The sequence below is a fragment of the Mobula birostris genome, chromosome 31 (genome assembly GCF_030028105.1).
Source record: "Mobula birostris isolate sMobBir1 chromosome 31, sMobBir1.hap1, whole genome shotgun sequence".
Taxonomy (NCBI): Eukaryota; Metazoa; Chordata; class Chondrichthyes; order Myliobatiformes; family Myliobatidae; genus Mobula; species Mobula birostris.
This window is the reverse complement of record NC_092400.1, coordinates 18,697,323-18,722,131: the sequence shown is the minus strand read 5'-3', so window position 1 is coordinate 18,722,131 and position 24,809 is coordinate 18,697,323. Positions and strand designations below refer to the sequence as shown.

At 43.8% G+C, this 24,809-nt stretch overlaps 2 protein-coding genes across 4 annotated transcripts in view; one reads left to right on the top strand and one right to left on the bottom strand.

The window, feature by feature from the left end:
- The window catches only part of LOC140190963 (N-acetyllactosaminide beta-1,3-N-acetylglucosaminyltransferase 4-like), a 36,541-nt gene extending 12,191 nt beyond the window's left edge, over positions 1-24,350 (top strand). Inside the window, exons 1-2 of one of the 3 annotated variants that reach the window (XR_011883729.1) lie at positions 19,873-20,680; positions 23,558-24,350. The gene's annotated coding sequence lies outside the window, so the exon portion shown is untranslated. Of the gene's footprint in view, positions 1-19,872; positions 21,754-23,557 lie in introns of those variants that run through there. The other 2 variants (XR_011883728.1, XM_072247971.1) reach the window with 2 other exon arrangements.
- Positions 6,455-20,509, bottom strand: LOC140190964 (diablo homolog, mitochondrial-like). Its single transcript, XM_072247972.1, has 6 exons — positions 20,404-20,509; positions 20,208-20,310; positions 16,927-17,055; positions 14,142-14,252; positions 12,065-12,161; positions 6,455-9,097 (listed from the first exon to the last, which is right to left on the bottom strand). Exons 1-6 carry the CDS (start codon positions 20,451-20,453, stop codon positions 8,871-8,873), a joined length of 717 nt encoding a protein of 238 aa, XP_072104073.1. The 5' UTR covers positions 20,454-20,509; the 3' UTR covers positions 6,455-8,870.
- Positions 24,351-24,809: the final 459 nt, after the last annotated feature.

Here is a 24,809-nt window from a genome sequence, read left to right as displayed (position 1 = left end):
CATCCCTATGACCTCTCAAATTGTGAGGGGTGTTTATATGTTTCCATTAATAGATGCTGAGTTGTTTTGTTGGTCTCCCCTTTCACTGTAGAAAGGTTGATGCCTCTCTATCCCTTGTTAGGTAGCGACAGAGCTTGTGGCATGTCAAATTGTCAGGCGAGTAATAGTTTTTGATCAACTGGTCTCTATTTGGGGGCTTTTCTTTTGCTTGCATGGTGGGTGTGGGTGCTGATGCTTCCTGCTGAAATAACTGGGGGAGGGGGGAGGGTTGATGCTTTGCCACTGATTGTGCACTGGAGGGAGAGGAGGGTCTTTGGGGTTCTAACGTCTCACTGTCACTCATTCTTTGGGGCTTTCTTCTGTTTCGTGGATGTCTGCAGAGAGTAAGAATTTCAGGTTGTATATTGCGTACATACGCTGATATTAAGTGGAACCACTGATCATTAAGTATCACGGTACTGGTCACAGCAATACTCCAGTCCACACTGATAGGGTAAAAGCCTAATTAAAGTGAAGGTACTATAGAGCAACTTCCCTGGGAATATTCAATCAGTTAACTGATTGGTGAAATTGATGGCTTTGTGGCGAAGATTGTCCACGATACAAAGAGAGCTGGAGAAGCAGGTAGTGATGAGGAAGCAGAGAGGCTACAGAATGACTTAGACAGATTAGGAAATGGATAAAGAAATGGCAGATGGAATATAGTGTAGGGAAGTGTATGGTCATGCACTTTGGTAGAAGGAATAAAGGCATAGACTGTTTTCTAAATGGGGAGAAAATTCAAAAATCTGAGGTGCAAAAGGACTTGGGAGTCCTTGTGCAGGATCCCCTAAAGGTTAATTTTCAGGTTGAGTCTGTGGTGAGGAAGGCAAATGTGATGTTAGTATTCATTTCATGTGGACCAGAATATAAAAGCAAGGATGTAACATTAAGACTTTATTATGCACTGGTGAGGCCTCACTTGGAGTATTGTGAGCAGTTTTGGGCTCCTTATCTTTAAAAGATGTGCTGAAAGTGGAGAGGGTTCAAAGGAGGTTCATGAAAATGATTCCAGGATTAAATGGCTTGTCATATGAAGAGTGTTTGATAGTTCTGGGCTTATATTCACTGGAATTCAGAAGAATGGAGGGTAATCTAATTGAAGCCTATCGAATGGTAAAAGGCCTTGATAAAGTGGCTGTGGAGAGGATGTTTCCTATAGTGGGAGAGTCTAAGACCAGAGAACGCAGTCTCAAAACGGAGGGGCATCCTTTTAGAGTGGAGATGAGGACGAATTCTTCAGCCAGGATGTGGTGAATCTGTGGAATTCATTGCCACAGGCAGCTATGGGGGCGAAGGCTTTATGTATATTTAAGGCAGGGGTTGATAGATCTTGATTGGTCAGGGCATAAAGGGATACGGGGAGAAGGCAGAAGATCGGGGCTAAGAGGGAAATGGATCAGCCATGATGAAATGGAGGAGAAAACTCGATGGGCCAAATGGCCTGTTTCTGCTCCTATATCTTTTAGTCTTATAGTCTTATGCAGACAAAAGCTTGTTTTCTTCAATGCTAAAAATTACCACTTGCAGTTCACTCATATTCCACTCTTTCATTTTAGGAATTAGGGTTAATATTTCCATTGATACTTCTTCCATGAAGATTCCCTGACAATCACAGGGTTGTTACATGGAACGTACAGGAACAGGCCATTCGGCCCACAATGTTGTGCTGAACCAGCTAAAGAGCAAATCAAAAACACACAAACACTAATCCCTCCAAACTACACCATGTCCATATCCCTCCATCTTCCTTACATCCATGTACCTATCTAAATGTCTCTTAAAAGCCTCTAATGTATTTGCCTCTACCGCTGTACTAGGAAACACGTTCCAGGCATTCACCTCTCTCTGAGTAAAAACATACCCCTCACATCCCCCTTCGAACCTATCCCCTCTCACCTTCAATGCATGCACTCTGGTATTAGACATTTCAACCCTGGGGAAACAGACACCCTCCGTCTACTCCATCTATGCCTCTTACAAACCTCTATCAGATCTCCCCTCTGCCTCCGACACTCCAGAGAAAACAACCCGTTTATCCAGCTTCTTGTGAGAGCACATGCCCTCTAAACCAGGCAGCATCCTGGTAAACCTCTTCTACACCTTCTCTAAAGACTCAACATCCTTTCTATAGTGGGGCAACCAGAATTGGGGTATCCAATACTCCACATGTGGCCTAACCAGAGTCTTATACAGTTGCAACATAACCTCTTGACTTTTGAACTCAATGTCTCGACCAATAAAAGCAAGCATTCCATAAGCTTTCTTAGCCTTGTTGGCGAATTAACATTTAATGCATGCCTGTACATTGCTTAAATCTATATTTTACACTATAATGCAAACTTGTACTCCCCTATTCCTTGAGTTATATTTATAACAAGCTTCTCACATTTGATAGGTTAAAAACCCCAGAATATTAAGGAGGGAAGATCTGGAATAAACCTGTTAGATTTCATCCTCTTAAAATTATTCCAATCTGGATGTCACATTTTCCCCGAGTTAGGCTTTGGTCCCAACCCTGGCCCCACCCACCAGCATCAGAAGTGATTTAGAAGTGCAGTAAGTGACCCTGGTGATGATTAGAATCAAGTTCTTCATCACTGACAGGTCACGAAAGTGTTATTTAGTGGCCGCAGTGCAGTGTAAGATACAGTTACTGTAAGCTAACTGTAGTAGTGAGGTCGGAGATGGTATTAAACAGGAAATTAGAAATGTGTGCAATAAAGGAACAGCAGTTATAATGGGTGACTTCAATCTACATGTAGATTGGGTGAACCAAATTGGTAAAGGTGCTGAGGAAGAGGATTTCTTGGAATGTATGCGGGATGGTTTTTTGAACCAACATGTCGAGGAACCAACTAGAGAGCAGGCTATTCTGGACTGGGTTTTGAGCAATGAGGAAGGGTTAATTAGCAATCTTGTCGTGAGAGGCCCCTTGGGTAAGAGTGACCATAATATGGTGGAATTCTTCATTAAGATGGAGAGTGACATAGTTAATTCAGAAACAAAGGTTCTGAACTTAAAGGGGGGTAACTTTGAAGGTATGAGACGTGAATTAGCTAAGATAGACTGGCAAATGACACTTAAAGGATTGACGGTGGATATGCAATGGCAAGCATTTAAAGGTTGCATGGATGAACTACAACAATTGTTCATCCCAGTTTGGCAAAAGAATAAATCAAGGAAGGTAGTGCACCCGTGGCTGACAAGGGAAATTAGGGATAGTATCAATTCCAAAGAAGAAGCATACAAATTAGCCAGAGAAAGTGGCTCACCTGAGGACTGGGAGAAATTCAGAGTTCAGCAGAGGAGGACAAAGGGCTTAATTAGGAAGGGAAAAAAAGATTATGAGAGAAAACTAGCATGGAACATAAAAACTGACTGTAAAAGCTTTTATAGATATGTAAAAAGGAAAAGACTGGTAAAGACAAATGTTGGTCCCCTACAGACAGAAACAGGTGAATTGATTATGGGGAGCAAGGACATGGCAGACCAATTGAATAATTACTTTGGCTCTGTCTTCACTAAGGAGGACATAAGTAATCTTCCAGAAATAGTAGGGGACAGAGGGTCCAGTGAGATGGAGGAACTGAGCGAAATACATGTTAGTAGGGAAGTGGTGTTAGGTAAATTGAAGGGATTGAAGGCAGATAAATCCCCAGGGCCAGATGGTCTGCATCCTAGAGTGCTTAAGGAAGTAGCCCAAGAAATAGTAGATGCATTAGTGATAATTCTTCAAAACTTGTCAGATTCTGGACTAGTTCCTGAGGATTGGAGGGTGGCTAATGTAACCCCACTTTTTAAAAAAGGAGGGAGAGAGAAACCGGGGAATTATAGACCGGTTAGCCTAACGTCGGTGGTGGGGAAACTGCTGGAGTCAATTATCAAAGATGTGATAACAGCACATTTGGAAAGCGGTGAAATCATCAGACAAAGTCAGCATGGATTTGTGAAAGGAAAATCATGTCTGACGAATCTCATAGAATTTTTTGAGGATGTAACTAGTAGAGTGGATAGGGGAGAACCAGTGGATGTTGTATATTTGGATTTTCAAAAGGCTTTTGACAAGGTCCCACACAGGAGATTAGTGTGCAAACTTAAAGCACACGGTATTGGGGGTAAGGTATTGATGTGGATGGAGAATTGGTTAGCAGACAGGAAGCAAAGAGTGGGAATAAACGGGACCTTTTCAGAATGGCAGGTGGTGACTAGTGGGGTACCGCAATGCTCAGTGCTGGGACCCCAGTTGTTTACAATATATATCAATGACTTGGATGAGGGAATTAAATGCAGCATCTCCAAGTTTGCGGATGACACGAAGCTGGGTGGCAGTGTTAGCTGTGAGGAGGATGCTAAGAGGATGCAGAGTGACTTGGATAGGTTGGGTGAGTGGGCAAATTCATGGCAGATGCAATTTAATGTGGATAAATGTGAAGTTATCCACTTTGGTGGCAAAAATAGGAAAACAGATTATTATCTGAATGGTGGCCGATTAGGAAAAGGGGAGGTGCAACGAGACCTGGGTGTCATTATACACCAGTCATTGAAAGTGGGCATGCAGGTACAGCAGGCGGTGAAAAAGGCGAATGGTATACTGGCATTTATAGCGAGAGGATTCGCGTACAGGAGCAGGGAGGTACTACTGCAGTTGTACAAGGCCTTGGTGAGACCACACCTGGAGTATTGTGTGCAGTTTTGGTCCCCTAATCTGAGGAAAGACATCCTTGCCATAGAGGGAGTACAAAGAAGGTTCACCAGATTGATTCCTGGGATGGCAGGACTTTCATATGAAGAAAGACTGGATGAACTGGGCTTGTACTCGTTGGAATTTAGAAGATTGAGGGGGGATCTGATTGAAACATATAAAATCCTAAAGGGATTGGACAGGCTAGATGCAGGAAGATTGTTTCCGATGTTGGGGAAGTCCAGAACAAGGGGTCACAGTTTGAGGATAAAGGGGAAGCCTTTTAGGATCGAGATTAGGAAAAACTTCTTCACACAGAGAGTGGTGAATCTGTGGAATTCCCTGCCACAGGAAACAGTTGAGGCCAGTTCATTGGCTATATTTAAGAGGGAGTTAGATATGGCCCTTGTGGCTGCGGGGATCAGGGGTTATGGAGGGAAGGCTGGGGCGGGGTTCTGAGTTGGATGATCAGCCGTGATCATAATAAATAGCGGTGCAGGCTCAAAGGGCCGAATGGCCTACTCCTGCACCTATTTTCTATGTTTCTATGTTTCTAAAAGTATTGCGGAGAGGAATAGTTGGGGGGGGGGGTGTTCATGGACTGTTCAGGTATCTGATGGTGGAGGGGAAGAAGCTGTTGAGGGTTGGTCTTCAGGCTCCTGCGCCTCCTCCCTGATGGTAGTAATGAGAAGAGGGCACATCCTGCCTCCTTCACGGTAGATACCACCTTCTTGAGGCAATGGCTCTTCAAGATTTACTCAATGTTGGGGAGACCTGCTCGTGATGGAGCTGGAAAAGTCTACAAGACTCTGCAGCCTCTTTCAATCCCGCGTGCTGGAACCTCCCCTGTCTCCTATCTCTTTCTCTACCTCCACTCACTTCCTGCTGAAACTCTCATCCAGGCCTCTGCAACTCCAGAATCTGTCCATTCCAAAGCACCTCATTGCTCTCTCCACAAACCTGGTTTTCCCAAAGTCCTACTGTCCAACTCACACCATTCCATTCACACAGTGAATTTTCCCCTTCTCCAGTGTTGTACCTTCCTCCCTCCTTCCAATCCTTGCACAATACACCACATTAAAGGGTCCTTTATTCATCTGCTTAAATGACATTGTCGACATTGTTGTGTGCTGGGGCAGCAGGCACCAACAGAATCAACAAACTCATTCGTAAGGCCAGTGATGTTGTGGGGATGGAACTGGACTCTCTCACGGTGGTGGCTGAAAAGAGGCTGCTGTCCAAGTTGCATGCCATCTTGGACAATGTCTCCCATCCACTACATAATGTACTGGTTGGGCACAGGAGTACATTCAGACAGAGACTCACTCCACCGAGATGCAACACAGAGCGTCATAGGAAGTCATTCCTGCCTGTGGCCATCAAATTTCACAACTCCTCCCTTGGAGGGTCAGACACCCTGAGCCAATAGGCTGGTCCTGGACTTATTTCATAATTTACTGGCATAATTTACATATTACTATTTAACTGTTTATGGTTTTATTACTATTTATTATTTATGGTGCAACTGTAATGAAAACCAGTTTCCCCCGGGATCAATAAAGTATGACTATGACCACATTTGCCACGTTCAGTGGTCACCAAACCTGGCTGTACATCTAATTAATGTTCTTAGTCATATCTTGATTACAGCGCAAATGAATGCAAAGCTACATTTTGCTACAAACACTATGTAGTGGAGGACATTCTTCCCCCACCCCACCCCCACCCCCTCGCCAATTGTGCTGTTATCCCTTCATAGACATAATCACCTATGAAAATGATATTCACATCAGACAATCAAACAGCTTCAATAAGAACCTACATATTCTACAGCTACTGCATGATAGACCCAGATGTTTGAGTGACTGTATCATTGAAGAACATTATTTGCATTTATGGGAAAGGGAGAATATATAAAAACACAACTGAGAAACCACTGAAAGATGACTAAAAATGAGGAGGAAAACAAACAGGAAAGCAAACACGAAATATACAGTTACGTACAAAATGCAGAAAGTAAACAGGTGCCCCGGAAGATTTACAGGGACAGTGCTTGGATTGGGGAGCGTGCCTTCAGAAAATAGGTTGAGTGAACTTGGCCTTTTCTCCTTGGAGCGACGGAGGATGAGAGGTGACCTAATAGAGGTGTATAAGATGATGAGAGGCATTGATCGCGTGGATAGTCAGAGGCTTTTTCCCTGGGCCAAAATGGGTAACAAAGGGAGTTTAGTTTTAAGGTGCTTGGAAGCAGGTACAGAGGTAAGTTTTTCCCACACAGAGAGTGTTGGGTGCGTGGAATGCTCTGCCAGCGATGGTGGTGGAGGCAGATTCAACAGGGTCTTCTAAGAGACTCTTAGGTAGGTATATAGAACTTGGAAAAATAGAGGGCTATGCTGTAAGGAAATTCTGGACAGCTTCTAGAGTAGGTTATTGGGAGGCAGAACATTGTGGGCCAAGGTTTCTATGCTCTATGTGACTGGAGAATTAATAATATGAAGAAATAGAACATAGAAAAATTACAGTATGATACAGGCCCTTCGGCCCACAAAGCTGTGCTAAACATGTCCTTACCTTAGATGGAGAGATCTTGAGCAAATACTTTAGATCTTTCATCTAGGTGTAACTAAAAGGGTCCCACACAGATCAGTGCTGGCACCTCAATTCTTCACAACCTGTATGAATAACTCAAATGAAGGTTCCAAAGGGAATGTAGACCAAATTGAGGAACTTACAGAACATGTGGGTTAGCAAATTAAGTGAGTAAAGGGACATTGAATGGGTATAAATTCACTTTAAGGAGTAAAACGTGCAAACTGTGAGGCTGTCCATCTTGGGTGGAAGAATAAAAAGCCAAATGTTTAGATAGAGATATTTTAGGACTCTGCTGCACAGGTGAGGTCGCCAATGGCTGAAACATGCTGGTAGACAGCTACAGCAGCAAGTAGGAAGTCCTACACAATGTTGGCTTGAGCGGAGTGTAAGAGTAGGGAAGCTTTGCTATAAATGGACACTTGACTTGGGTTACTACACATTGTCTATAATAAACATGAGAAAGTCTGCAGATGCTGGAAATCCAAAGCAACACGTGCAGAATGCAGGTCAGGCAGCATCAATGGAAAAAATAAACAGTTGACGTTTCAGTCCAAGACCCTTCTTCATGACTGAAATTCTATAATGGTACCCTGTAAAGAATGATACATCTACATCTATTTGTGGCAGTTTAGAGATGCAGGGAGCAACGTTCCTTCTATATATATATTTGTCTTTTAAAGCTGGGCAGACCAACCATTGCTCTGAGCAGGAATAATTTATTTACTTATTTTTAAATAAACGCAGCCTGAAACTGTGCTGCACATTAACAACACACTTTATAAAAAGCACGGCAACAAAGGATACGTGCGCAGGAGCATTGCAGTCACTGCGCAGCTGCGCACCCGCACAGCTTAGGGGACACAGTGGCAGAGTGAATGTTCCCTTCTGCGTAGGATCTAGAAATGGGCTAAGTTTCAGAAAAAGGGAGGCACAATTTTAAATGGATTTGAGAATGAATCTCTCAATACGTTCGTGGGTTTGCTGCTGAGACATTTCTTCAAAGTCTTCCCTTCCTCAGTGTCCCAAAAATGTATTCATTTCCTCTTTCATTGTCCTTCTGATCTAGCACTGAGAACACCTCGAGGTACAGGATAATTCACTACCTTTCTATACTTACGTTTTTTCAAATGTACTTACAAGAAAATTATGGTAACACAATAAAGGCAAGGACAGTTGAAATAAAAAAAAAACAGAAAACAGATGGAACTAGTCCTTCTATTTTGCTCAGCCCTTTGTTTAACAGAATATACTGTTTCAACGTTAATTTGGGAGCTCTTATTTTCACTGCAAAGCCCCCTATAAAGAACAGTTAAATCAATGGATTACCTGTATTATGAATGACAATTAATACAAACTTTTTTTTAGAAAAAAAGACAGCAAGAATCACTGCTGTAAGAAATCCTATTTGAGTAGTCTGTGAGCAATTTTTAAAGTTTCTACAAAAATTACATATTACAAAATTATTGGCAGAATTTACAAATGTCAGCAGACTGGCTAATTTAAGCAAGCATATCCACAGTTCACTAAATTCTATCGGGTTAAGTATTTCTACAGACTAGTCTTCCCGCAGATACTGTTCAGGTATTTCATCTTCGTTTGCCGGCTGAATCGCAGGCTGCTGTGTGTCTTTAACTGAGTCCTCTTTCCCCTTGAGACGAATTTCTTCGACCTGAACTTGAGCCAGTTTTGCCTCAGCTTTCAGGGCGATTTGTTTCACTTCATTCACCTGGGTCTGTGACACCTGAACGTGTGTGTGCACAGACACTGAGGCTGGATCTGCACCTGTTGAAGGAAGATTGAAGGCTAGTTATTTAGAATGCACTCGGCCAAAGGCTCAGGGAAACTCTCACTCAGATGTGAATTGAATTGACATTACTTATATTCTTCATATACATGAGTAAAAACCTTTATGTTACGTCTCTTTCTAAATGTGCAATTTATAGTAATTTATAATAAACAGCATGGGTTGATTATATTTCGGACCAAAACTATTTTAAATTGTAATTTCCACACTCTCACTGGAGTTCAGAATAACAAGGGGAGATCTCACTGAAGCCTATCAAAAATTGAAAGGCCTTGATAGAGTGGTTTTGGAGAGGATGTTTCCTGAAGTGGGGGAGTCTAGGACCAGAGGGCACAGCCTCGGAATAGAGGGGCATCCATCTAGAACAAAGATGAGGAGGAATTTCTTTAGCCAGAGGGTGATGAATCTGTGGAATTCATTGCCACAGACAGCTCTGGAGGTCAAGTCATTGGATATATTTAAAGTGGAGTTTGCTAGGTTCTCGATTAGTAAAGGAGTCAAAGGTCATGGGGAGAAGACGGGAGAATGGGGTTGAGAGGGAAAATAAATTAGCCATGATGTAATGGCAGATCAGACTCAATGGGCCAAATGGGCTAATTCTGCTCCTATGAAATGGTGAAATCCAATAACCTTTTGGGCAAAATTATCAACGGCTTCAGAACAGATGCAGGTAAGTGGAATAAAGATGAGCTGAGTACAAACTAGGAGTAGGCAACAGAAAACTAACTGATTGAAGGTGGCAGCATTCATGTTTAGAAAAAAAAGTCCAACAATTTTTTTTAAACTATTACAAGGGTCCCAGAGGGAACCGTGAATGGACATACAATCCTGATTCTAAATGACAAGCGTCTACAGAAAAAGTTCATCCATAATTCTACATACATTGGCTATCATAAGATTTATGTTCTGCTCATGTCCGACAAGGTACGCGTTCACAATTTAACAGCAAAATAACCACACCTCAAAGGGATGCCCACCCTTAAACAGACAAAAGGTCAGAATGAAAGCTTTTCTTCCCCCCTGGTTTTGCTGGTGGTGAAATTTTCATGCCGATATGACACCAAATTATTAGTCTGATGATTTTTCTCTCTCTCTCTCTTTCCCCCTTCCCTGGCACACCACACGTGACTCAGAAAGAATAAGGGCGGGTTGACCCAGTTTTGCTTCAGACTCAAAAATGCGTGGATTTTCAAATCATTTGCATATTTTCTCTGGCTCTTGTGCGAATTGAAAGAGCTTCTTTGTCTTCTTCAGCCTGTTGGATGATTGCATTTGTTACTTTAATGGCCAGAAAATCTATTTTATTGAACTGGAAGGAGACCAATCCTACCACTACATTCCCAAACTATATTATGTTTAAATTTAGAAAAAATTAGAAGTGATATTTTTGATCCTTCAGTTAAATTTGAAGAAACTTGGAAACCTTTTATTCAACATTTTCATATGATGTAATTTGACTTTTCCAAATCCTTCTTATTAACTTAAAATATATGAATAGAGGAGCAGAGCTGACAAAATTACTGAACGTGTTAGATTTAAGATATTGGTCTAGCCCTGTTTTGTTCCGTTTGCTTTTTTGGGTTTAGTATTTAGTTCTTCTTTTTCTTTTTTTTTGGGGGGGTTTTTCTTTGTATTTTTTACTTTTTACTTCTTTTTTTCTTTATGATTAATTACATCGTGAGTTTGGAAGTCTATTATACCTGTGTTATCTGAAATCTTTTCTGTATATGTTTATTAACAATAAGACTATTCCAATCTCTCTGTACCAACATTGTTATTTTGTTTATAATTTTGGAAAAATTAATAAAAAGATTTAAAAAGAAAGGAAGAGCTAAAGTCATGGAAGTTTGATTCAAGAATTGGGAGTGAGTTAATGGAAGTGTGGGGAATGTTGCTTTATCGGGAAAATTAATGTGGAATAGCGTTGCTCTGTGAGTTGGCATAACCTCAGTGAGCTGCAATGGCTTTGACCCATGTCACAAAGAAATGCAGAAATACTTAAAATTATCTTTAATTTTACACAGAACAGCTTTTTACATTCCAAGTCAAACTGGAATGTAACATTTACAATAATTTTTCTATCCCTTTAATTCTTACTGAATATTCATTCATGATGTACCATGTCATATGACGTGGACGATCATGATCTTTCCGTGACCATGATTATTCTTGGCAAATTTTTCAACAGAAGTGATTTGCCATTGCCTTCTTCTGGGCAGTGTTTTTACAAGAGGGTGACCCCAGCCATTATCAATACTCTTCAGAGCTTGTCTGCCTGGCGTCAGTGATCACATAACCAGGACTTGAGATCTGCACCAACTGTTCGTACAACCATCCACCTCCCACACCCATGGCTTTGTGTGACACTGATCGGGGGCTAAGTAGGTGCAACACTTTGCCCAAGGGTGATCTGCAGGCTAGCGGAGGGAAGGAGTGCCTTACACCTCTTCGGTAGAGACGCATCTCCACCCTGCCGTCCAAACTAAATATTACACATCTAAACTTGCAGGGTGTGTACTATCTACAAGATCTAAACTTGCAGCAGTATGTCCTATCTACAAGGTGCACTTCAACAACACACCAAAGTTCCCAAGGCTGCACCTTCCGGATCCACGACCACTACAATCTAGAAGGACGAGAACAGCAGATACCTGGGGGCACCACCACTCGGAAATCCCCCTCCAAGTCACTCACCATCCTGACTCGGAAACATATCCTCATTCCTTCATTGTCGCTGGGTCAAAATCATGGAATTCCTTCCCTAACAGCACTGTGGGTGTCCCTACACCTCAGGGACTGCAGCGGTTCAAGGCAGCAGCTCATCACCACCTTCTCAAGGGTAACTAGGGATGGGTAATAAATGCCGGCTTAGCTGGTGACGCCCGCATCCTGTAAATGAGTAAACCGTAAAAATCTAGGCAACTGCTGCTCCAACATACACGTACCTGCCTGATACGCAGCCTCGGCTGCCGTTTCACATAGCTGGACTGCAGTCATCCACTTGGTCTCAAAACTGAGATAACTCTCCTGCTTCTCTTTCATCTGCAAAGACCCAACAAAATGCAACTTTACTTTATACTTTATTGTCGCCAAACAATTGATACTAGAACGTACAATCATCACAGCGATATTTGATTCTGCACTTCCCGCTCCCTGGATTACAAATAGATAGTAAATATTAAACATTTCAATTATAAATCATAAATAGAAAATAGAAAAATGGGAAGTAAGGTAGTGCAAAAAACCAAGAGGCAAGTCCAGGTATTTGGAGGGTACGGCCCAGATCCGGGTCAGGATCTGTTCAGCAGTCTTATCACAGTCGGAAAGAAGCTGTTCCCAAATCTGGCCGTACGGTACACACCACTTATTTAAAGTTAATACAAAGTTTCTTAAAGTATACTCATTAACACTAATAAGGTGGTTTTGCAATGGGCAGCATGCTGTTGCAATTTTATCCATGTTCATGGGGGTGGGGGCAGTAGTGTAGCAGTTAGCGTAACACTGTTACAGAACCAGCGACATGGGTTCAATTCCTGCTGCTGCCTTAATAATCACCCCAGCGAGACAGCAACTATACTTCAATAGGAGTTTGAGGAGATTTGGTATGTCAACAAATATACTCAAAAACTTCTAGAGATGTACAGTACCGTGGAGAGCATTCTGACAGGCTGCATCACTGTCTGGTATGGGGGGGGAGGGAGGGCTACTGCACAGGACCGAAAGCAGCTGCGGAGGGTTGTAAATTTTGTCAGCTCCATTTTGGATACTATTCTACAAAGTACCCAGGATATCTTTAGGGAGCAGTGTCTCAGAAAGGCAGTGTCCGTTATTAAGGACCTCCAGCACCCAGGGCATGCCCTTTTCTCACCGTTACCATCAGGTAGGAGGTACAGAAGCCTGAAGGCACACACTCAGTGATTCAGAACAGCTTCTTCCCCTCTGCTGTCCGATTCCTAATTGGACATTGAACCCGTGAACACTACCTCACTTTTTTAAATATTATTTCTGAGGTTTTTTTGCAGAATTTTTAATCCATTCAATATACTTATACTGTAATTGATTTACTTATTATTATTTTATTGTTTTTCCTTCTTCTTCTATATTATGTATTGCATTGAACTGCTGCTGCTGCTAAGTTAACAAATTTTAGGACATATGCCAGTGATAATAAACCTGATTCTGATTCTGGTCACGTGAGTTTCCTCTCACGTTCCAAGGATGTATGGGTTAAAAGGTTAATTGAACACATGGGTGTAATGGGGAGAGTGTTACCGTGCTGTATCTCCAAACAAACAGTTTCCTTTCATAGTTCAAAGACGTGCCAGTAGGCAGGCTACTGCCAACTCACCTTTAGTGTAGGAAAGCAGCTGAAGAACAAAGGGGAATCGATGGGTACAAGTTGCAGGGCTACAGGGAAGCAAGGACGGGGGAAGTGACCAACAATGTAGCTGTACTGTGAGTCAGCTGGAAGAATGGCCTCCTTCTATGCTGTGTCAAGGAAAACGCAGAGCTGTCAATCATATCCAACAGGTCAGGATATGCTTTCGGGGAGGGGTTGGGGGGGGAGGGGGGCAGGGGGAGACACTGATACCAGTGGATAACTTACTACAAAAATGGCCAGTTCTGGCAACAGAGAGCCAGCTGTAGAATTCCATAGTGTCAGGAAGACAACACCATGCCCAGACAGATGAGGAGGCTCTCTTTTCACTGGCAGGCCTGACCCACACAAAATCAGGGTGGGCTGACCCAATTTTGCTCCAAACTCAAAAACACCTGAATTTTCAAACCAGTTGCACATTTCCTCTGGCTATTATGGGGAAAGGAGTAAGAGCCAAAGTAATGGAATTCTGTTTGAGGGTAGAAATGAAGGGTCACGGTGTCCCAGAATAAAGGATTACCAAGGAGTAGATTGTGTACACGGACACTATTGATTGCTGATGGCAAAAAGTTGAAACAGAGCAATGCTCTCTGCCCTCAGTGGCTTTAAAACAGAAAAATATAAGAGGAAACTTTATGACGTACCTTTACACGAGCTTCAATGATGACCTGCCAAATGGCTTCTTCTTCTTTTTCATTTAGCTTCCTAGTTAACCCATTATACTTCTGTTGAATGGAGATCAGGGTATAGACTGCCTAGATAATACAAAAGTTATTTCTAGATAAAGTAGACTTTAAATTCATGCAACACATATAAAAGTTGCTGGTGAACGCAGCAGGCCAGGCAGCATCTCTAGGAAGAGGTACAGTCAACGTTTCAGGCCAAGACCCTACGTCAGGTCTAACTGAAGGAAGAGCTAGTAAGAGATTTGGAAGTGGGAGGGGGAGGGGGAGACCTGAAATGATAGGAGAAGACAGGAGGGGGAGGGATGGAGCCAAGAGCTGGATGGGTGATTGGCAAAAGGGATATGAGAGGATCATGGGACAGGAGGCCCAGGGAGAAAGAAAAGGGGCGGGGGGGAGCCGAGAGGATGGGCAAGGGGTATAGTGAGAGGGACAGAGGGAGAAAAACGAGAGAGAGAAAAAGAATGTGTGCATATAAATAAATAACTACCAGATGGGTTACAAGGGGGAGGTGGGGCATTAGCAAAAGTTTGAGAAGTCAATGTTCATGCCATCAGGTTGGAGGCTACCCAGATGGAATATAAGGTGTTGTTCCTCCAACCTGAGTGTGGCTTCATCTTGACAGTAGAGGAGGCCGTGGATAGACATATCAGAACGGGAATGTGACGTGGAATTAAAATGTGTGGCCACTGGGAGATCCTGCTTTCTCTGGCAGACAGAGTGTAGGTGTTCAGCAAAATGGTCTCCCAGTCTGCGTCAGGTCTCGCCAATATATAGAAGGGTGCATCGGGAGCACCGGATGCAGTATATCACCCCAGCCGACTCACAGGTGAAGTGTCGCCTCACCTGGAAGGACTGTCTGGGACCCTGAATGGTGGTGAGGGAGGAAGTGTAAGGGCATGTGTAGCACTTGTTCCGCTTACAAGGATAAGTGCCAGGAGGGAGATCAGTGGGGAGGGATTGGGGGGGGACGAATGGACAAGGGAGTTGCGTAGGGAGCGATCCCTGCGGAAAGCAGAGGAGAGGGGGAGGGAAAGATGTGCTTAGTGGTGTGATCCCGTTCACTACTTTAAATTCATGTTTCCTTAATCAGTATTTTAATCTAACAAACAGCTTCCAGTAAGATGGTGGCACATATATACACAGCAGCCACTTGGGGACCAACCAAAGGTGCTTTTTTCCTTGTTAAGTGTGGTTTTTTTTGCAGACCAAGATTATTCTTTACTCCAATAACTACTTGTACAGCAGGCTTATCTCATCAGTGAGGTGCTCCCTGTTCGGAGTAGCCAGCCAGGAGTTATAAGAGCCAGCTAGCCAGGCTGGGGAACGAGGTCGAATCGACCGGTCGGGCCGAGGAGCTGGTCGAGCCGGACTGCAGGGCCAGGGGGATTCGGGTCAGCCCGCTGGGCCGCAGGAGAAGCCGGATCGGGTTCAGGAGAGCTGGCCTGGGTGCAGACCATGCTGCTGCCTGCTACTCGGAGGAGCCACAGTTGGCGACTTCGAGTTGGCACGAAGGCGGCGTGCAGTGAAACTGTGAGCAACTATCATGGACATTTCTTTTGCGATCGGCAAGACCCTGCTGGACATTGATCGCCGCAGGCCTGCTTCCTTTGTTTGGGTGGGAGTCGGGCGGTGAGGAGGCAGTGTTGCCGCGGTTGTAACTAGAACTAGGACTCGATCTTCAGGCTTGCATTGTAGAGAAGCGTCTGGGCTCTGCTGGGCGTGGTCTCTCCTGTTGGTGCTGCCCCTAGTGGCTGATCAGTGAAACTACAGGTTGAACTGCAGGAACTTGGTGTAAAATCTGTTTTCTTACGTAACTATGTTCTTTTTTTTCCCCTCCTTTCTAGTTATTTGAATGTGCAGGTATGTTTTTGCACCTCAGCCACTGAGGAACACTGTCTCATTTGGCTGTATCCATGTATGGTCTGAATGTCAATTAATTTGATTTGAAATATTTAGTGTAATGCACACAAAAGGCTAGAGGAACTCAGCAGGTCAGGCAGCATCTACGAAGGGGAATAAACAGTCGACATTTCAGACTGAGACTCTATCGGGACCAGAAAGGAAGGGGGAGGAAATAAGAATAAGGTGGAGGAAGGAAAGTTAGCATGTTTTGTTCTCTGCTCTCAGTAGCTTTAAAACAGACAAACTTGTCAGGAAGCATTGAGAAATACATTTACACAAGCTTCAATTATGACCTGCCAAATGTTTTTACTTAGCTGGCTAGTTAAGTCATTTTATAGCTCTGCTGAAGGGAGATCAGGGTGTAAAAGGATCATTTGCTAATCTCCAAAATTGCTCACTAAATAATGGAATTTTCATTTTGTTTTCTTGAGTTGCCTACATCACATCTTCCATTCTATATTGTAGATCGGGGTTCCATGGATTCCTCGGTTAACAGTAGAGGTCCTTGGCATAAAAAGGGTTGGGAACCCCCGTAGTAGATGCAATAGCCACCTGAAGTCTAGATTCTGCACACACGTTAACTGGAAAACCTGTCATTTCAACTTCTGCAAAGAAAGTAAAGTCTCCAAACTTGAACAACAGGAATAAAAGCCGGGCATTGTTGGCTGGACATCTCTCACAAGAGGAGTGGAGGATAGTCAACCGTACCACAAAGTGCTACTGCCCCGGCCTTGCAAATGAGAACAGATTGACACTAACTTTCTCCTCCCTCAGCAGTTACATGTGCTGAAACTTTACAATTCTTACCGAACATTGAGCAAAGTAATTCTTCTTCACTCACCTTGGTATACTCTGTCAAAGCATCAATGAGTGCAAGAGTAGTTTGTGACAGAAAAGTATTGGCACCATCCGTAACCAATGAAACAGCACGTTTGATTAAATCTTCATGATTGAGAGATGGAGGTTGATGCTATGGAGGAAAAGGTACAATTTTTAGATACATTTGGAAATAAGAACATAAGAAATAGAAACAGGAGTAGGCCATCTGGCCCACTGAGCCTGCCCCACCATTCAATAAGATCATGGCTGATTTGTCCACAAACTCAGCTCCACCTACCTGCCTTTTCCCCATAACTCTTAATTCCCTTACTATGTAAAAACCAATCGAACTGTTTCTTAAATATATTTAGTGAAGGAGCCTCAACTGTTTCCCTGGGCAGAGAATTCCACAGATTCGCCACTCTCTGGGAAAAACAGTTTCTCCTCATCTCCGTCCTAAATCTTCTCCCCTGAATCTTGAGGCAATGTCCCCTAGTTCTAGTCTCACCTACCAACGGAAACAACTTTCCTACTTCTATCTTATCTATCCCTTTCAAAATTTCGTATGTTTCACAACCAATTGTGAACATATTATTTCAGTTGAACAGTTTCATTTTAATTATATATATATATATAATTAAAAGGAAGGGCATTAGGACCCATACAGCTTGGCACCAGTGTCGTCGCAGAGCAATGTGTGGTTAAGTGCCTTGCTCAAGGACGCACATGCTGCCTCAGCCAAGGCTCGAACTAGTGACCTTCAAATCACTAGACGAACGCCTTAACCACTTGGCCACATGCCAATACGCGTCATTTTAATTATATCATTGGAATAAGTCACTGCTTTAAGTAACTGTATTTAAATTGGACTGAAATCTTAAATTTAATTACGTTTTTAAGGTGGAAAGCAAGAAAGCAGCCGATTCACCGATCACAAACACATCAAGGAATTTAAGTATCATGCTGCATTATAAACAGTGAGACGTGTCAGTAGACAGATGGAAAGATACAGGAGTTTTTTTTTATTTTGTTTGTTGGGTAGAAAGAAAAATGTCAACACAGCAAAACTAGTTATACTTGTAGGGACAGGAATATCTATATTTACCACCTGTAATCAATTTAGTCTTCTAACGCTTATGCATCTTGCTGACAAAATTTTGCTAAGCCCAAAGTGAATAAGTTATATCAAATGTCACCCTGGATAACATATTAAAACAGAGGGGTGCATTTTTAAAAAGTAAATCAACTCGTATTTTTACTAATTCAGTGTGAAGATTCTTTTGATCAAAAATGAGGTAAACCACTTTAAAGGGGTAAGTTAACATGAAAGTGTGCTTTTAATGAAGTCCTGAATTTTACTCATGCGGATGGTCCTATATTTCTGCTGAACAAATACAATGGATTCTGGTTGATTGGGCCATTGGTTAACCAAGGCAGCCGCTCATTTGGGATGACCCTTAACGAACAAAATCCAAGTGAGAAAATAGCCAGGATTCCATTTGTTTATTTGGAACGCTACACCGTTTAACTGGGACAGGAGGCTGCTGACGAACAATTTCTAACTCGTATCAATCACATGCATTTATGTGATCACTAGACCCTGCCCCATGCTTACAGCAAGCAGTTTTTAAATAGTTGCATGTACTTTTAATCAAAAACCAGTGCTCTTTGTCATTGATAGTGAGAAATAAGCAGCAAAGCAATTCACTGGAGTTTCAAGCATTCGGGCTAGGAGATGCCACAACTTCAGAAAGTAGTTTTTGAAGAATTTGAAGGTATTGACAATCATCTTCAAGTTTTTGAAGATTTGGGATGACATCTAAAACTTTGTCAAACTTCTGTAGATGTGTGGTGGAGAGTATTTTGACTGGCTGCATGGTAGTCTGGTATGGAAACACCAGTGCCATTGAACAGAAAATCCTGCAGAAAGTAGTGGATATGGCCCAGTCCATCAGGGGGTAAATCCCTCCCTATTACACACATCTACATGGAGCACTGTCACAGGAAAGCAGCCTCCATCATCAACAATCCCCAATACTCAGGCCATGCTCCCTCCTCGCTGCTGCGATCGGAGAGGAGGCACAGGAGCATCAGGATCCGCACCACTAGTTTCAGGAACAGTTATTATCCATCAGTCATCAGACTCGTGAACCAGAATCATTCAACTTCACTGATTCCCACAACCTATGGACTCACTTCCAACGACTCTCCTGTACAGAAGAGCTGCTTCTCAAGCTTATTTTTGGCCTTGTTATAAAAAGCTCAGAGTGGGGACAGAACAATAGTTAAAATGGCAGCCAAGTTGCGAGTCATTGAGCAAAATGCATCAATTTCTCTAATGTAGATAAGACGACATTGAAAGTCTCGAATGTAGCACAGTGGGTTGGAGAGAGGGTGTGTTGGGTCCCTGCACGGCGGGAAGGGAAGTGGTAAATGGACAGGAGTCGGTCACATGGGAAGGGGGGGTGGCAGAAATCGCAAATTGGGTCAGGTAGCGACTGAGGACACAGGGAACACTATCCCATCACGTCATTTGAGTCAGTTGGGCACCAAAAGCATGGCGGCACCCTAGAGCAGGGGGATCCCAAACCTTTTTTATGCCGTGGACCCATGCAAGGCGTCTGTGGATCCCAGGGTGGGAACCCCCGCCCTGGGGCTTCCCCAACACACCGCCCCCCGGATTGTTGATGCTCTGATGTCTCAATGCTCATGCGACAAAGTGAATGTTTAATCTGCTCAGAATGGGGAAGAGCAAAGGTGTGGGAAATAACGAGGTGCAGCCAAGGGCTCTGTCAAAGCTATAGGGGAAATCCATGGTTCTCAAAGGAGGAAGTCACCTCAGACACAACTGCACGGAAAGGTTTCATCATTTCAAACACGGAGAGTTACGCCAGGCTGTTAAAGTCTACGACTGTCCCAGCTCCTTTCGGGAACGGTGCTTTCCACGCCTTTGTTACCGCCCCCTTGGTCTGACATCTCATAGTCATACTTCATTGATCCCGAGGGAAATTGGTTTACAATCTCAAGATGGCCAATGCCACAAGTCACCCGCCAAAGGGACGGATCCTATTCATCTATTAGTGCCTCGCAGACAATCCGAAAGTTCTTGAGACAAGTTTGACTTTGAGAGTCAAAATTGCGCAAGATTATTAATTATTGTTATCAGACCGCACACCGTTGTCATCCTTCTCCCAAACACGGAACTCCCGTAAACATCAGCTAGAAACACTCCCGGCTTGAACTACCTTTCGGAGCAGCCACTTTTAGCCGGGATGGGACAGATTCAGAAAGCCTGCGATGTACCTGTACGATGGGAACAGCGGCCAGCGTCGCTCCCAGCCCCAGTGCCACCTTCCGCCACCCTCCAGCGAGGATCTTGCGCTGGGACAACGCCAAGGGGAATAACCTTCAAAAAGACAGATTAAAGGCGGGTGAGAGCGGCAGCGGCTTCGGGGGAGGGAGAGCCGGGAGCCCCGCACGACCACCGCTCACACAGTACCTCGTCAGCCGGCCACACGGACGCACCAGCCTGCAGAACGTCGCAGCCATTGTATCAACATTCCAGCCGCCCGTTACGTCAGCACGGCGGAACTTTAAAGTGTGTCACGTGATCCCGCACGCGTGACGTCACCACTGCGGGGAACCGCTCGGAGGGGTGATCGCTTTATCTTGACACAAGTCCAATCGGCCGGTCAGATGGCTGATGTCCCAGTGCTCACTCCGCATGTGGCCGACACATTCTGTGCTTCGTGCACGATTCGGACTTTTTTTTAAATGTGGGTCTGGATTTTAATATCCGCAGATAATATAATTTTACATCCAAATTTTGGCTTTACTTTACAATGGGTCGTATTGGTTTCCTGAAAGTGGCCCATTCAGAAAGGGACTTTTCCTGTCCGTTTACTCCACAGTAAAAATACAACTCCCTTTACTTTCTCTTTCTTAAATCTATCACCCCTCCTGGGACCTGGGCCGCCGGCAGCAGCTCGCCGGAGACCTCTAGTCCCTTTAGTTTCGGAAAAGGGGTATTTCTCGAAAGCAGTTCGGAGAAATTCCCTGGAATACACCCCGTGTGGAGGTGTAGTCGGATTCGAAAAGAATTAGAATCGGGTTTATTATAACTGATATATATCATGAAATGTGTCGTTTAGCGGCAGCAGTACAGTTAAATACTACATTGATTGGCCTAATCTCAAACAATAACGAGGTGGCCTACAGGGAAGAAGTCATCTCTCTGACACAGTGGTGTCAAGAAAACAGCCTCTCTCTCAATGTCACAAAAACAAAGGAGCTGGTTGTGGATTACAGGAGGAATGGAGATGGGCTAACCCCTATTGACATCAATGGTTCTGGGGTTGAGAGGGTAAACAGCTTTATGTTCCTCGGCATCCACATCACCGAGGTCCTCACGTGGTCTGTACATAATGGCTGTGTGGTGAAAAAGGCACATCAGTGCCTCTTTCACCTCAGATGGTTGAGGATGTTTGGTATGAGCCCCCAATATCCTAAGAACTTTCTATAGGGAAACAATTGAGAGCATCCTGACTGGCTGCATCACTGCCTGGTATGGGACCTGTACCTCCCTTAATCACAGGACTCTGCAGAGAGTGGTGCGGACAGCCCAGCGCATCTGTAGCTGTGAACTTCCCATGATTCAGGGCATTTACAAGGACGGGTGTGTGAAAAAAAGCCCGAAGTATCATTGGGGACCCGAGTCACCCCAGCCACCGTCTATTCCAGCTGCTACCTTCCAGGAAACGGTATCGCACCATAAAAGCCAGGACCAACAGGCTCCGTTACAGCTTCTTCCATCAGGCAACCAGACTGATCAACTCACGCTAATTTGAGGGTACTCTATGTTACATTAACTGTTCTATTTATTACAAATTACTATGATTGCACATTGTACGTTTAGATGGAGACGTAACGTAAAGATTTTTACTCCTCATGTACGTGAAGGATGTAAGAAAAAAGTCAATTGAATTCAAATACTCTAAGTCGCGATAAGAAACGTTCACAGAACAGTAATGCAAAAGGGGGAGCAAAGTGGTGAGGTAGTACTCAATGGGTTCGTGGACCGTTCGGAAATCTGATGGCGAAGGGGAAGAAGCTGTTCCTAGGACATTGGGTGGGGTGGAGGTGGTTGGTCTTTAGGTTCCTGTACCTCTTCCCTGATGGTGGTAATGAGAAGATGGCATGTCTTGGATAGCGAGGGTCCTTAATGAGGGATGCAGCATTCTTGGGGCCTCACCTTTTGAAGATACCTTGGACGGTGGGGAGCCTAGTCCCAGTGGCAGAGCTGGATGAGTTTACAACCCTCTACAGCTGCTTTCCGATCTTTGGTGCCTCCACACCAGACGGAACGCCCTCCACAATACATCTGCAGAAATCTGCCAGAGTCTTTGGTGATACACCAAATATCCTCAAACTTCTAATGAAATATAGCTGCTGGCGTGCCTCCCTCATAATTGCACCGACACAGTGGGCCCACGATAGACCCCCGGAGATGAAGCTGTTCACCCTTTCCACTGCTGATCCCTCAACGAGGACTGGTGGGCATTCTCCCAACTCCCCCTTCTTGAAGTCCACAATCAATTCCTCAGTCTTGCTGGTGTTGAGTGCAAGGTCGTTGTCCCGATTCCACTCAACCAGCTCGATCCTGTGGTGGCTCCTCAGCTCCATATGAGATTCTGCCAGCAACAGTTGTGTCGTTGGCAAATTTATGGATGGCGTTTGAGCTGTGCTTGATCACACAGTCATGGGTACAGAGAGAGCAGAGTAGCAGGCTAAGCACGATTCCTCACGGTGTGCCTATGTTGATTGTCAATGAGGAGATGTTCTTTACGATCCACACTGACTGTGGTCTCCCGATGAGGTAGCTGGGATCCGGTTGCAGAGGGAGATACAGAGGCCTGGGCTTTGAAGCTTGCCGATTAGTACTGAGGAGGTGACGGTGTGCAGCGGTGAATTGTAATCGATAAACTACAACCCGTAGTAGGTATGTTGTTGTCTGAGTGGCCCAAGGCCAGGTAGAGAGCCAGTGAGAATGCACCCTAATGTGGTAGACAAATTGCAGGGAGTGCTGGTCCTTGCTCAGGCAGGAGTTAATTCCAGCCATGACCAACCTCTCGAAGCTCTTCATCACAGTAGGTGTGAGTGCTATGAAGCGCCAGTCATCAAGGAAGTTGGCTCTGTTCTTCTTCGGCAGGAATACGTCTAATGCAAAAGGTTGTGGAAGTTGGATTTGTGCTGCACAGAGACTGGAAGATGAAAGGTGATCAGTCTGGTGATCTTGGGCTTCCAGAAAGTTTTTTGAAAAGGCGCCACAGAACAGACTTCTCGGCAAAATCGAGGCACCTGGCATAAATGCTGTTTCGATAGCAGGGCAGAGAAGTTGGCAAAGGTCCGCAAGGGACCACTACTATTAAGTTAAGACCTTTGCTTTCTTCTGTTCCGTGTTGATGGCCCAGAGTAGGGAACGCAAGTCATCAGTTTTAAAATGAAAACAGAAAACGGTAGAAACACTGGGGAGTTCTTTGTTAAACCAACAACGTACTAATGCAGGGTTTCGACCCGAAACGTTGACAACTCCTTTTCCCCCTCAAAGGCTGCTCAGCACATTGAATCAACAGGTTGTTTGTTTGTTGTTTCAGATTCCAGCTTCTGTCTCCTGTGTTGAACTGTTGTCTGTGTCGCCAGGCTAGTGCCAAGAACAGGAACCTCGTGCGCCACGATTGGAACAATCTCACAGAGCCTGAGCCAATGAATACATTGTTCAGCAGGGAGACTCTGACTCTATCATCTCCATAACGTAACTCCATACGTAACATAATGTCCCACGCCCTACCGACCGACAAATACAAACCTCCTCTTACCAGTCAGATCTCTGTACAATGGATGTTAACCTTCGCAGTGCTGCTTCCTAACACTAATCCAATTGCTTAAATAGGGACAGACATAGAGAAGGAATGAGGCTAAACACAACGCCAGGGTTGAAGACGTGATTGTGAAATTTGTGAACCAAAATCTGTATGCACTTGTTAAAGCTTTGACACTCTTGGTACATTGATTTAAACCTAACAAGTAGACAACTGCTCAAGCAAAAAACACTGGGAAATTATGCTTAAAATGTATGAAAGCAAAACAATTTTATAAGTAATTTCTGCAATAATTTGCCATTTGCTATTTAAAATATCCCTGATTAAATCATTAAAAATTAATTTTAAATATGATTTAGGATTTATTTCCATGGTAAGACACCATTGTTAATCAATGGATAAGCATTCAAAATGAGCTGGTGATGTTGGTGAATTGTACTTGATTACAAAATATCCTGTCATAATCCTGAACTCCCGCATTATCTTTAATATTGTTATTTCTGCTGGGTCTGTAGGATATAAACAAGAAGCTATTGTTATATTTTTAGCATCAGAGACTGTGTTTTGATGAAGGATATGATAAGAACAATGTTCAGTTATTTGAATTGATACAATGAATAAATATATTGTTTTGTCTTGAAATTCATCTTGCCTTTAATCTTCTCCTGCACATACTCTCAGTTATAAATAAGCGTGGATAAATGTGAGATTCAGAGCTTTGGGGGCAGGCAGAGAGGGAGCAGACGATTTTGAATAAAGTTTTGCTTTGCGTTTTTAGATGTGAACAGCTACTTTTGTTTATGCAAGGTTCAGAATACTTCCTCAGGCCCCGACAGAACTGTTGTCAGCGTCCGGCAACGAAGAGCGGCATTTACACTGACTGGGGCGGGGTGGCGGCGAATGAGCAGATGCAGCAGAGTGGACCAGGATCTTCTTGAGTTGGACAAAGAGGACAAGGCCACTTCCCGCCACTGGGCTTTTGTTTAAAATGACTGAGAGACAGTGATGGTTGAAAGTGGCTCCAACT